The sequence below is a fragment of the Gallinula chloropus genome (genome assembly GCF_964237585.1).
Source record: "Gallinula chloropus genome assembly, chromosome: 1".
Lineage (NCBI taxonomy): Eukaryota > Metazoa > Chordata > Aves > Gruiformes > Rallidae > Gallinula > Gallinula chloropus.
The window spans coordinates 148,260,547-148,272,391 of NC_140085.1; the positions used below are offsets into that span (position 1 = coordinate 148,260,547).

At 48.4% G+C, this 11,845-nt stretch overlaps 2 protein-coding genes across 2 annotated transcripts in view; one reads left to right on the forward strand and one right to left on the reverse strand.

The window, feature by feature from the left end:
• The window catches only part of SEPTIN10 (septin 10), a 29,565-nt gene extending 23,210 nt beyond the window's left edge, over positions 1-6,355 (reverse strand). Inside the window, exon 1 of the mRNA XM_084272614.1 lies at positions 6,234-6,355. Coding sequence (XP_084128740.1) covers positions 6,234-6,263 — 30 coding nt within the window. The 5' untranslated portion in view covers positions 6,264-6,355. The remainder of the gene's footprint in view (positions 1-6,233) is intronic.
• Positions 6,356-6,646: 291 nt separating this feature from the next.
• On the forward strand, positions 6,647-9,847 carry SOWAHC (sosondowah ankyrin repeat domain family member C; the record flags this gene model as incomplete). The annotated part of the gene is made up of 1 exon (XM_084261750.1): positions 6,647-9,847. The coding sequence occupies one exon, from the start codon at positions 6,647-6,649 to the stop codon at positions 8,180-8,182; it is 1,536 nt and encodes a 511-aa protein (XP_084117876.1). The 3' UTR covers positions 8,183-9,847.
• Positions 9,848-11,845: the final 1,998 nt, after the last annotated feature.

Sequence of the window (11,845 nt, forward strand, 5' to 3'; positions counted from 1 at the left end):
GGCTGTATCACTATTTAAAACTTCACCTCAGACATCCAAGAATTTGTATTTCCAAGTTTCTCTCAATGATGCTTCTTATGGCAACGTATGTCAGAAAAAAAGAGTAACGATTTCTGCAGTAAGTATTTATGCAATTGCCAAGATATTCTGAGACATCTCAAAGTTGCTGCTATTTTAAGATAGCATATTTCATCTTTCTTCAGTACATAAGTTCATTTAATGACACTACACAGCTGTCAGCAAAAATTAAAACTGTTTTTCTGGAAATGTAAATATATAAAAGCACATGGAAAGTTCTATGCCATTTCAGATGCAAGACAAAAAACTGACACCAGACAAAAAAATTCTGGAAAGCTGTAAAAACAGATTACGAAACCTGGTACTTAGAAGAACTTGCCCAAAAAAGAAATAATGGTTTATGCATAGGTTTCTTCAGTACTTCCCCTCGGGAGGGTAGAGACATAACATCTCCACTTTGTGCACGTGGAGATGACAGATGACACAAAGATACTATTTGAGATAACAAAGGCTGAGGCTGAGAGCATGAACATCAGTTTCATTCACCCCGTATGTAATTTAGCACCTTAACCACAAGATCACTCTTTCTAGTTATTTCTGTTAGAGGCAATGACACAGCAAACACCCCCCAAAACCTCATACACTCACGTGCTGTGACCCAAAAGTGAGAACATCAATGGGGGAACATACACAATAGAAGAGAATGTGAATTTCAAGCAGAAATAATACTATTTATATAATTCACAAGAACACATCTAAGTACGTTGTCCAAAGGTCTTTGTTTTAAAGAAGCCTGACAAACAGAAGGATGATCAGAAAGGGGTAATTCAGGGTCTCAAAAATCTTTTTTTACAGAGAAACAGTACAGAAACAGGAGAAAATCTGGCCAAATTGATTTAATCACAGTACATGGTAATGAGGAGATTTCTGGAAACACACGCACACACAAATCCCAACACTAAATGAATAGCAAAATTTTAGAAGCTAGAGATAGAAACACGCAGAAACTCTTCATATTTTTTAAAGATATGGCTACTTTTTTAGGGATTTTAACTGGTACCAAACTGCTCAGAGGGTTAGTTCTTCAGTTTTCAGGAATCAGCTTCAACAAAAATGCTGCAATAAAAGCTCTTACTTTAGACTACAAAGCTTGCAAGAAACACTGTGTAGCTCAACTTGAGACAGCCTACTCAGGCACATCTAGAAGGCCCCATTCCTGCATGTCTGTATTTCTGTTCTCCACACAACAAGCGTTACAGGACCCCAGAGCTACTGCTCCCATTTAGAGACATGCCTCCCTCCACCTTCCTTACAGAAGAATCACTGTGTGAACCTGTTCCATCTGACATCACTTGGAGCATTCTCTTAACAGGAAAGCTATGACCTATGTTTTTTCCTTCTGAAATTTTCCAGTGGCACCACGTGTCTCGGCCTCAATGCCAGCACTTCAGACAGCCTCACTCCACTATGGTCTAACAAATACATAGAGCAATTAAATCCACTAAACTGACCCCCTCAATACTTCTGAAAGAAATAATACATCATCCAGATGAAAAACAAGTTAGGAAAATGTTTATAAAACTAATGATTACCCAAAAACTAAGAAATACAAATCATGCTGAAGGCCATCAAGTCACTGGGTAAGCCAGTCTTTTCGCATTAGTATCTGCTGGATGGAGCAGCTAAATTATGCTTGAAGACAGGATCTCATCTGACTTTGTCCAGTAAATAACTCAAAGCTTGCAACTGGAATGCTGCCAGAGCTGTAACACTCCCATAAACACTTCCTGTGTCTCACTGCTTTCTCAGAATTCATTATCTCATCAAAACAGCACACATGGCTTGAGATGGTCCAAATCACATTTCACTCTCCCCCCCCCTCCCATTTTTAAAGGGTTTGTAGCCTAGCTTTCACAGAACTGCATCTGGATGGCTGCAAATTCAGTTAGTTAAGGACATTACTTTGTATAAGTCTTCTTGCTCACTAAAAGCAGCGTGCAAAGAAAAAACATTGTCTGAGACAAAAGTAACACAAAATTGCCACCTCTTTCCACCTAATGCTGCCTGACACTGGGCCGTTCCAGAGCAAAGCTGGGTCTCAGACTACATGGATGCCTACATAAGCCTCCTGCAGAACTAGACTTGCAGTCCAGGCAAATAACTAGCTTGCCACTCTGCTTGTAGACACAACTGAAATTTGACCTCCAAAGCTTGAAGAAAAAAAGTAATCTATGTTGGTGTGCTTATGCAGGAGCTGAGGGTCCTGCCAGGCCCCGGCAAGGATGCAGGCTATGCATGGGCCCTCAGAAGGATGCCTGGGCATCAGCCAGAAGCGTTGATGACAACACATCAACATATCCATAGACACTCCATATATCCAAACATATCCAAACACAAGCCGCTCTGAACCCTGGGTTTTCCACTGTCACAAAGAGGTGTGGACATTCATTAAACCATAAAATTTAGTTTAAGCTTCCAATAAGAAATTGCATTATTCTCTTACAGACAATTAGTTTCCTAGTAACCAAGGGTGCATTTCACCCAGTAAGTATCAATGTTGCTTTTGCCTTCTAACACATGAGGTAAGTAGGAAACCAAGCAGATTGTGGAAGAAAGTACAAAAATACTTTCCATCTTTGGGTAGTCAAAATCTAAAATGTAGATGCATGATGTAGGTACACATACCATTGACATCTCTTGATGTCAACACCCGTGTGAAAGAGACAGGGAACAGATGGGATGAGTAGAGGGAACAGAAAGGAAACCTTGGCAAAATAACACAGAACAGAAAATATAGGAAGATGAGGTAGGAAACATGCAAAGAAAGAAAAGCCCATGAAGATGCAGAGTAGAAAAGGAGAAACATTCAAAACTACATTGAATTAATACTATTGGTCTATTCTATAAAATAAAAAGCAACACACAGAAGTCAAGGGTGGAACAATACATTCCCGCAAAGGGTGTGGAGGAAAAAATGTAATATTGGCCAAAAGATGATTGAATGAAAACTCATTTGTCAATTTCCCTCATAGTTATCATGTGATTTATTCAGTATGACAGAAACAATAGGCAACTTTTAAGAACTGGTCCAAACATCAAAAGTCCAGGATTCTTCATCTCCTTCAAATGACTTCTTCGAGGACAAGGAACTTCTTGAAAGGGTCCAGCACAGAGCCACCAAGATGATTAAGGGAGTGGAATACCTTCCTTATGAGGAGAGGCTGAGGGAGCTGGACCTCTTTAGCCTGGAGAACAGAAGACTGAGGGGTGACCTCATCAATGTCTGTAACTATGTAAAGGGTGAGAGTCAGGAGGATGGAGACAGGCTCTTCTCAGTGATGTCCAATGACAGGACAAGGGGCCACGGGTGCAAGCTAGAGCGCAGGAGGGAGGTTCCATGTGAGGGTGGCAGAGCACTGGGACAGGCTGCCCAGAGAGGCTGTGGAGTCTCCTTTTCTGAAGACATTCAAAACCCACCTGGAGATGTTCTTGTGTTACCTAATCTAGGTGATCCTGCTCTGGTGGGGGGAGTGGATGATTTTTCAAGGTCCCTTCCAACATTCTGTGATTCTTACACGGAATTCTGGTGCACCAATGGAAGACAACTGCTGGACTTTTGAGGTATTTAGGAACAAGCAAACAAGCAGAGACATTTTGCTATTTCTCCAGTTGTGATGAGGTGATTTCACAGACAGCAGCATACTCATTTGTAAACGCCACTAAGGCTTGTCACCACCACAGGCATTTAAGTCACATGATTATCTTGCTCATGTAGTACCTGTTCCTCCATCGCTGCCTATGGATAGATGTGGCAAGAGGCAGCGGGTGGAGAATCAAGACTTGATGATAGAAAAGAAAGCTAGTACTCCATGTGCCAGGCAAGGGATGATGACAACAACAGTGCTGGTTCAGACAGGACTGATCAGCTACTGCTGCACAGAATGGATGTTCAGGTTTGTGCTCTGCACAGAAAGGCCTCTCTTGACCTGTGTGTTTTCAAGGAAGGAAAAACAAAGAAATGGAAATCTGGTGCATCCCTCTGAGATGACCTCGACACAGAAAAATACTCATGCTGGTCTCAATGCTGGTATGAATACTGGTATCACAACTCCACTCACTTTCAGAAGATCTCTACCTCTTTGGCTGTGCTGGCTCAGCTGTGCCTGTTGCAGCTTTAGCACTGTGTTTCCAGAAGAGCAGCAAGTTTGCCTTCTTCACCCTTGACCACGTCAGTCTCTTGTGAACGCTCCTTCTCCAAATGAGAAAGCAATACAGGTCTTGGATGTGACATTGGTGGCTGCTATCCCAGGGCCTCTTTGACTGCAACAAGGATTATTATTTTTTCTCATCAATGGCGAGCACTGTATGCTGCTGGATGGAAGCAATGACTGCCAAAACCTTCCCATAAGTCAAAGACTCAAAACTCCAAAGTACTCAATACACCTCAGACTTTGTGCAGACTGTAAACAGATGTATAGAAAGTCAGGCTGCATCCAGAGAGTGATTTTACATTTCTTTTGCAAAAGAACTGAGAACAAAATCTTTCCCAGACCATTGTTGGAAACACTACCAACTACACAGGATGTGTTAAAAAGGAAATATTACTTGATGTCATTATAAATATATTTTACATCATTGAAGTTACATCATTTGCATTTATAAACCTAATACAAAATCACTGTCCCCCATTACAAGACTATGTCATGTGTCTGGTTTTGTAGCATTCTCTGTAAAGTTTGTCATGTACCAGCACCTTTCTCTTCTCTTACCAACTCTATCCACTTAGTAGACTCCCAATCTCGTTCTCACTCACTCTGGTGATTTACTGCCACCTCTCCACACTCTTCATGCAAACATTAACCAGCAAAAAAGCATTCTGCATCCTTTCTTTGACTTTGGCTCTTTGGGTTTTTCTCTCAGTGTTTCTCCAGCTTGCTACAAGACCCTGCCTGCAAAGTACTGACTCTCCACCTCACTACATGTAAGTAACATGTGTGAAGAGAGGCAGCTTACATGAAGTTGAAGCGTTGCACTATGTTACACCGCAGCTGCAAAGGGTTCCTACAGGCCTGTGTGAGAATCTGTGTGAAACAAAGCTCTCTGCACAAGAGAGCAAGCTCTGCTCCACAGTCAAGTTGTGAGCAAGCCGGGGAACGTGAATGAAGCCCTTTCACTGAGGTTGGCTTTGGCTGGGACGTGGTCAGGCCCTGTGATGGCTTTAACAATGATCCAACAAGTAACTCTTTCAGCCCCCAAATTCAAAAGCAGCCCCTTTTCCTTCTCCCGCTCCCACGCCGCTGCCTCGGGTCCGTCCCACCAAGAACCAGACACTGTCCAGGATAAAAGTCACCCCAAGGAAAGAAAACTTCCAAAAAGTAACAGTAATTTTGGAGCTTTTTTCCAGTTCACTGGGCAGCTTCACACACAGCTCCACCACCGTAAACAGCAGCAGGAAACGAGCCAAGAAACACCAGAGACAGGTACTTTATCTACCTTCCTGCTACCAGAAAACACAAAAGTGTTTAACTTCACAGCCAGGGTGGAGGATTTCTCCCCAAAATTCCTCCCGCTCCATGTTGTTTCTGGAACCCTTCTGTGCCCTGCGCCGCCGAGATGTAAAACGCAGCAGAAAACTCGAGTCAGAAGTTAATTGATTTATTTCATGTTCGAAAAGGGAACTAATGTTCCAGCAGTAATTCACGGATGGCTTCAATGTCTTCAAAGCACAGAGCTGATGGCTTTGCCGTCACGCGTAAGGAAAGCACGTCTTCAACAGCCAGGATTCGGCTTACTACTCGGAATACATGATACGCTACGGGAGCTCTAAGAAGGGCAACATCCCAAAACAAGATCCTCTTCACAAGAAGTTCTGTTAAAGCCTGGCAGCTTCGGGAACTAAATGGCACCTGGAGGCTTGACCTGGCCCGCTAACCGAAGCCCCGCACTCCCTTCTGTCCCCCAACTGAACCGCGCCGCCCCGCCGGTGCCCCACGGCGGCCCCTGGGGCAGCCCCCGGCCCCTGGCCTGAGCGAGGGCTGCTCGGTACCAGCGGCACTTCCACCTCTCCACACGGCGTCACTGCCCGAGCCCTTCCCGTCCCCTCGGCCGCGCCGGGGGTGACACCAACCCTCCGGTACCCCGCCACCGCGGCGGTTAACGGCCGGCGGAGCTCCCCGCCCGCCCCTCACGGCCCCCGCACGGCGGAGGGGACTTACCGGCTGTCGACCGGCATTGGAATCGGCCATACCCCCGCGGAGCGAGGGATGCAGGCAGGGCAACGCGCGGGGGGAGCTGCCGCTGAGGGGGAGAGGGCGCTCGCCCACCCGCCAGCCGTGACGGGGCGCTCGGGGCCGCCGCCGCCCCGCCCAGCCGCGGCGCTGCCTCAGCCCGGCGGCCCCACGCGGGAGGACCCAGCACCCGCCCCGCTGTCGCTGAGGCGGGCGCTGGCGGCGCGGGCCCCTCCCGGCCGGAGGGTGGCGCGGCGCCGCCGCCGCCGCCGCGGCAGTGATTGCCGGGGCATGCCGCCGCCGCCGGCGGGAGGAGGGGCTGGGCCAGGAGCGGCTCCGCCGCGCCCGCAGCAGCAGCAGCAGGAGGAGCGGCGGCGCGACGCGATGGGGCAGGGGCGGTGATGGCGGAGCCGGCGGAGCTGCGGCAGGACGCGGTGGTGCGGTTCCTGGCGGCGCGGGGCGGGCGGGCGCGCAACGCGGAGCTGCTGGAGCATTTCCGGGACTGGCTCAGCCCCCCGGAGCCCGACCGCCGCGCCGCCGCTCGCCAGCGCTTCAAGGAGCTGGTGAACGCCGTGGCCACCGTGCGACAGGAGCCCGACACCGGCGTCAAGTACGTGCACCTCCGCCGCCGGTACTGCACCCCGGAGCCCCCCGTGGCCGCCGCCCTGACCCCCGGAGAGGAGAAGGCGGCGGCGAAGGACAGCGCGGAGCGGCCGAGCCCGCCGCCCTCCCCGCGGGCGGGCGCTGAGGAGCCGCCGCCGCCGCCGCCGCCGGAGGGCGAGGATGCCGATAGCCGCCCTCAGCCCGCGGGGCGCCGGGGTGACCCGCCCCGGCCGAGCCCGGCGGCGGGCGGAGGCCAGCGGAAGGGGTCCCGGCGGGGGCCACTGCCCGGGCGCGGCGGAGGCGGCGAGGAGGCTCCGATAGCAGCGGGCCCGGGGCGGCCTCCGCCGTCGGAAGAGACGGGGGCGGCTGAGGGCGCCCCTGGGGCGGCGGCGCAGGGGGGCGGCCGCAGGAGCCTGCGGGAGGCAGCGCGGGGCGGCTCGCCCCAGCTGAAGCGCGGCGCCCTCCCCGGCGGGGCCCGCGGGCGCGGCGGCGACTCGGACAGCGCCTCGGTGGCCTCGTCATCCGCTGAGGAGGAGGGGAGCACCACCGGCGCCGTGGCCCTGGACCCCCTGGAGCACGCCTGGATGCTGTCGGCTTCGGACGGGCGGTGGGAGAGCCTGGAGGGGCTGCTGAGCTGCGAGCCGGCGCTGCTCTGCAAGAGGGACTTCATCACCGGCTTCACGGTGCTGCACTGGGCTGCCAAGCACGGGCGGCAGGAGCTGCTGGCCACGCTGGTCAACTTCGCCCAGCGGCACCAGCTGCCCGTGGACATCAACGCCCGCACCAGCGGCGGACACACCGCGCTGCACATAGCCGCCATGCACGGCCACGCTGAGGTGGTGAAGCTGCTGGTAGGAGCCTACGATGCCGACGTGGACATTCGCGACTACAGTGGGCGCAAGGCTGCGCAGTACCTGCAGCAGGGCACCTCCGGGGACATGCGGAGCCTTGTGGGGGCTCTTGAGGAGGAGGAGGAGGAGGAGGAAGGGGCTTCCGGCAACGGGAGCGGGCGCTGGAGGCTCTCCAAGGTTTTGCCTTCCAACCTCATGAACTACCGGCTTTCCCATCACCACCACCACCACCACCACCATCACAGCACTGGGGAGGAAGCTGAGGGTACCGAAGGCGCGGCAGTGCCAGGCAAGGGCAAGGAGATGACCAGGAAAGCCTCCGGCAGTGGGCGGATGAAGCCTCGGCTTAATAAGATCCGCTTCAGGACTCAGATCATCCACAACACGCCCTCCTTTCGCGGTGACACCGAGGAAGACGAGCACGAGGAGAAATCCCTGAAAGCGTCATTCAAGCTCAGGCCCAAGTCCAATGTCTTCGGATAAAGCTGGGGAGAAGGAGGTCTGGGAGGTGGGCGCACAGACTAAAGTGCCCTAAGGTGTAGTGCGGAGGGCGAGGCAGGTACAAGAGAGTGCTCATCTAGACTCCTGTGCTCGGGAGAGATGGGACCTCTTAGTATCTTGCTTTAACTCATTCAGTGGGGTCTCGGAGCCCAGTGTGCCAACGGGGCTCTGGTGGCTTGCAACTCCCAAGAGCAGCTGCAGCCCTCGGCGCTGAAATGAGAGGCAGTGGGTGCGTTGAGAAACGCTGGGCTATTTAAAAGCTGTGCTCCTGTCTCTCTGAAGGCAGGCTTCAGGACCGGAAACCTGCGTTACTGAATCCACCAGGATTAGAGAGTTGAGTGGGGGAAAGAAAAGTGCAAATGCTCTACTCTTATATTATCCACTGGTACTATAAATTACTTAGAAACAACTTGCTATGTAAGAACACCTCAGTAATATGCAAATATACTTTGTTTAACAGCAATACCACCTGGCACAGCGCAGACTTGGGTACCCAAAATGAGACAGTACATAACAGTTTCCTGTCAGAATCCAAGTTTCAGGCCAGCAAAGACTTGAGCCTGCGTCAACTTTATTCGTTGAAAATTTCCCCATTTGACATTGTGAATATGATAAAAAATCAAAAACCCATTGCACTGCAAGCAATGAATAAAGTTAACCCCGTGCAGAAGTCTCTGCTGTCTGTCTGAGGTACTACTGAGCTTGCTTATTGCTGTTGGAATGCTAACACAAGGTAATGGAAGCAGAGAGTGTGTTTCTGTATTTGGTATCTTATGTTTTGTCTTAGGCAAAGCAATTTTATTTTAATCACTGTGAATTCTCAAGTGCCAGACCTAGTGCAGTTCCAGTTATTTAAGTCTGGTCAATTCTTGTTAATGTTGTTTGTGTAACTCACTGCATTTGAAACCAGATAATTGTGTTGTATGTGTTACCTGTGGCAGTTGTTCTCTTTTAGAAAAGAGCACAGACACCATTGCATGAAGTCTTCATGAAACTCTGACGTGGTCCTGTAATGTAATAGCTACAGGTCTGTGTTCACTACTAACTTGTGTGCCAATCCCTTCTACTGAATTTGTGCAGAAATGGAGAAAAAAGGAAAAGAAAGAAAAGAAAAATAAGGGGGGGGGTGGGGGGGTGGGGAATGTGAACTCATCCGGAAGGTGAATAACCATAAGTCTGAAACTCCAGCCCTGTTTATCATCCTGAGTGAAAGCAGTCTAGTTAAGTGATGGCAATGGTGTTTGAGTTCTTTTAAACCTGTGTTTCTAGAGAAGTGATGACCAAGGTTTTGATCTGTTGTTTAACAACCTAGTAAGTCTTAATCTGATCGACAAGCCTATCCGTCTGCTAAAGCTTTCAGAAACCTTGAATCTTGTTTCTCTGCTTTAAAGGGAGCAGTTCCAGTGAAATCTAGGAGGCTGATTTGTATCCACACTCGGCTTTCCTTAAAAATGAGGTATCGAGCTGACCCTGGGTTCTGAATGCCACTCAGGGTAGAAGCTCAGCTGTGCTTAGAAATTAGGGTACAGCCAGTTTCAACGCCCCATTTGTCAAAGCATGTTTCGAGGCGGCTTCCTCGCAACGTATGCACATGCCTGGCCAGTCACTAACCAACAGGAGATGGGCTTTGACATGTTAAAATCCACATCTGAGACACTGATCAAGTGCATGCCGCAAGCTCTAGAGCCTCTCACAGGAAAACAGTGGCTGGGAGTTGTCCACTTTCACAGTAACAGCTGTCTGTAGCTGTTGCTGGTGGCTTGACATTTCTTGTGACAGGGGTGCTAGCAATGCATTGGTTTCAAGACTTCCCGTGCAGACAGATTATCAAGTTCTGCACTTTGTGTCAAAACCTAACAAATGACAGTATTTGCATAGGCATGTGAGCACCACTTAATTGTTGCTAGGAAAAGTTACTTGAGGAAAATACAATTAATCTCTGCATAGGTACTGGTCATTAACTGTTGTGCAGAAGGACTAGAAATTATACAGAGGTTCAGCTTTAGTTTCTAATTTGTAAACTCTATTACTGTAGATCTCATGTGCCTTCATTTTGGGTTGGTTGCCACAAAGGTGATGGATAAAATCAGTCTTGCAGAGCACCTTGTCTTTATGTCTGTGGGACAGGACCAGAAATTTTCCTTCAGCCCTTCCCGTTAAGATGTACACTTGTACAACAGTGGAGTGTCTGAAGGGGGAAGGGAGTGAGGAAATCATAGACATTATACTGTAGAGATAATTATTTTGTAACAGAGAAGATATTTAAATGCTAAAGTCGAAAGCTTCCTTTGCTCTGGAATAAATAATAATTTAAAAAAGCTTTTTAGGCTTCTGTAGGAAGGAAGTTTTCTGACTGAGCACTTGCAACATGAGCTCATTTCAGCATGGCACGTCTGAATTGAGCACATATTCCACACCACTACCTATGTCCAAACCTTATTAAAGGTTTTCTGCTTTGGGAGTTTATAGTTGTTTCATATGAACTGTTGGGTGGCATGTTCATCTCTTCACATGCAAATAGCAAAGAATTGCACAAAAATACTGAGTCTTAGATAGCTGTGGGGGTCTGGGGAAATAATTTGAGGGTTTCGATGCTTTGGGGTTTGGATTATAGCACACTTTGGATTTTAAAAGACTAACTGGAACATAGTTTTATCTTGCATAATACAGTAGATCTTTGGTAATTACTAAAGGAACTTCACAAATGGTAAAAAGATGCCTCATTTATAACTCATTGCTTGAAGTATCAAAGTGAAACTGTTGGTCCGCTGATACTCTTTCATTGTCAGTGAATAAAATTTCACCATACTGGTCCAAAGGTCTTTGCAAGGTGGGGTACAGCAGAACAAGCATCTCTTTTGGCATTTGAGTTGTGTTGACTGATGGCTAGATAACTGCTAGTGTCTGTCTGCACGATGGGACTAAAGCACTTTGATTTCGCATTATGACTTGTCACATTCCACGTGGTTACTTTTTATAACATGAGCTAAAACTTAAGGGGTTTTTTTGGAGATGGGATAAGGCTTGATGCCCTCTTTCAGAATATTTACAGCCTAGAGGTACTCTTGAGTCAAATATTTTGGATACGTTGCCTAGAGAGATGTGAATTTGAAATAAAGTTGTATGGTACAGAAAACCTGGAGCACTTACTGGTGTCTTCTTAACGGTGCGATGGAAGCTGCTGAATGTGTTTGTTCACTTTGTAGGGTGGGGTGTAAGGCAGCAAGGCTGCAATGTAAACATCTGATATCTTTTACTCTGTCTTATGTTTGAAATATTTTAGAGGCCTGGAAGCCAGACAGTTTTTATTAATACATCTCTTTATGGGTGTCTTTCTGAGTGGTTATGAGTTAAGAATCTGTAAGCTTTAGTTTTACTGAAATAAAAAGAGCCCTTGAATTGTTTATGCTTGAATCGGCTTCTGGATGCTGCGTATTTGGGAGCTGTTTCCATGTTGGCAGCTAAAGCCGTGTACACCATTTTGTGGTTTGTTTTGGGGGGTTTTTTAATCATCAAGATTAAATCTGATACCGTTTCATACTGGAAGAGTCAGACATGGAAAAAGTAGGATTGTTTGCAAGGCAGCACATTTTTCTTTGGCAGTTACACTCTAATAGGTCATGTCAAAGCAAATGAAGACACAAC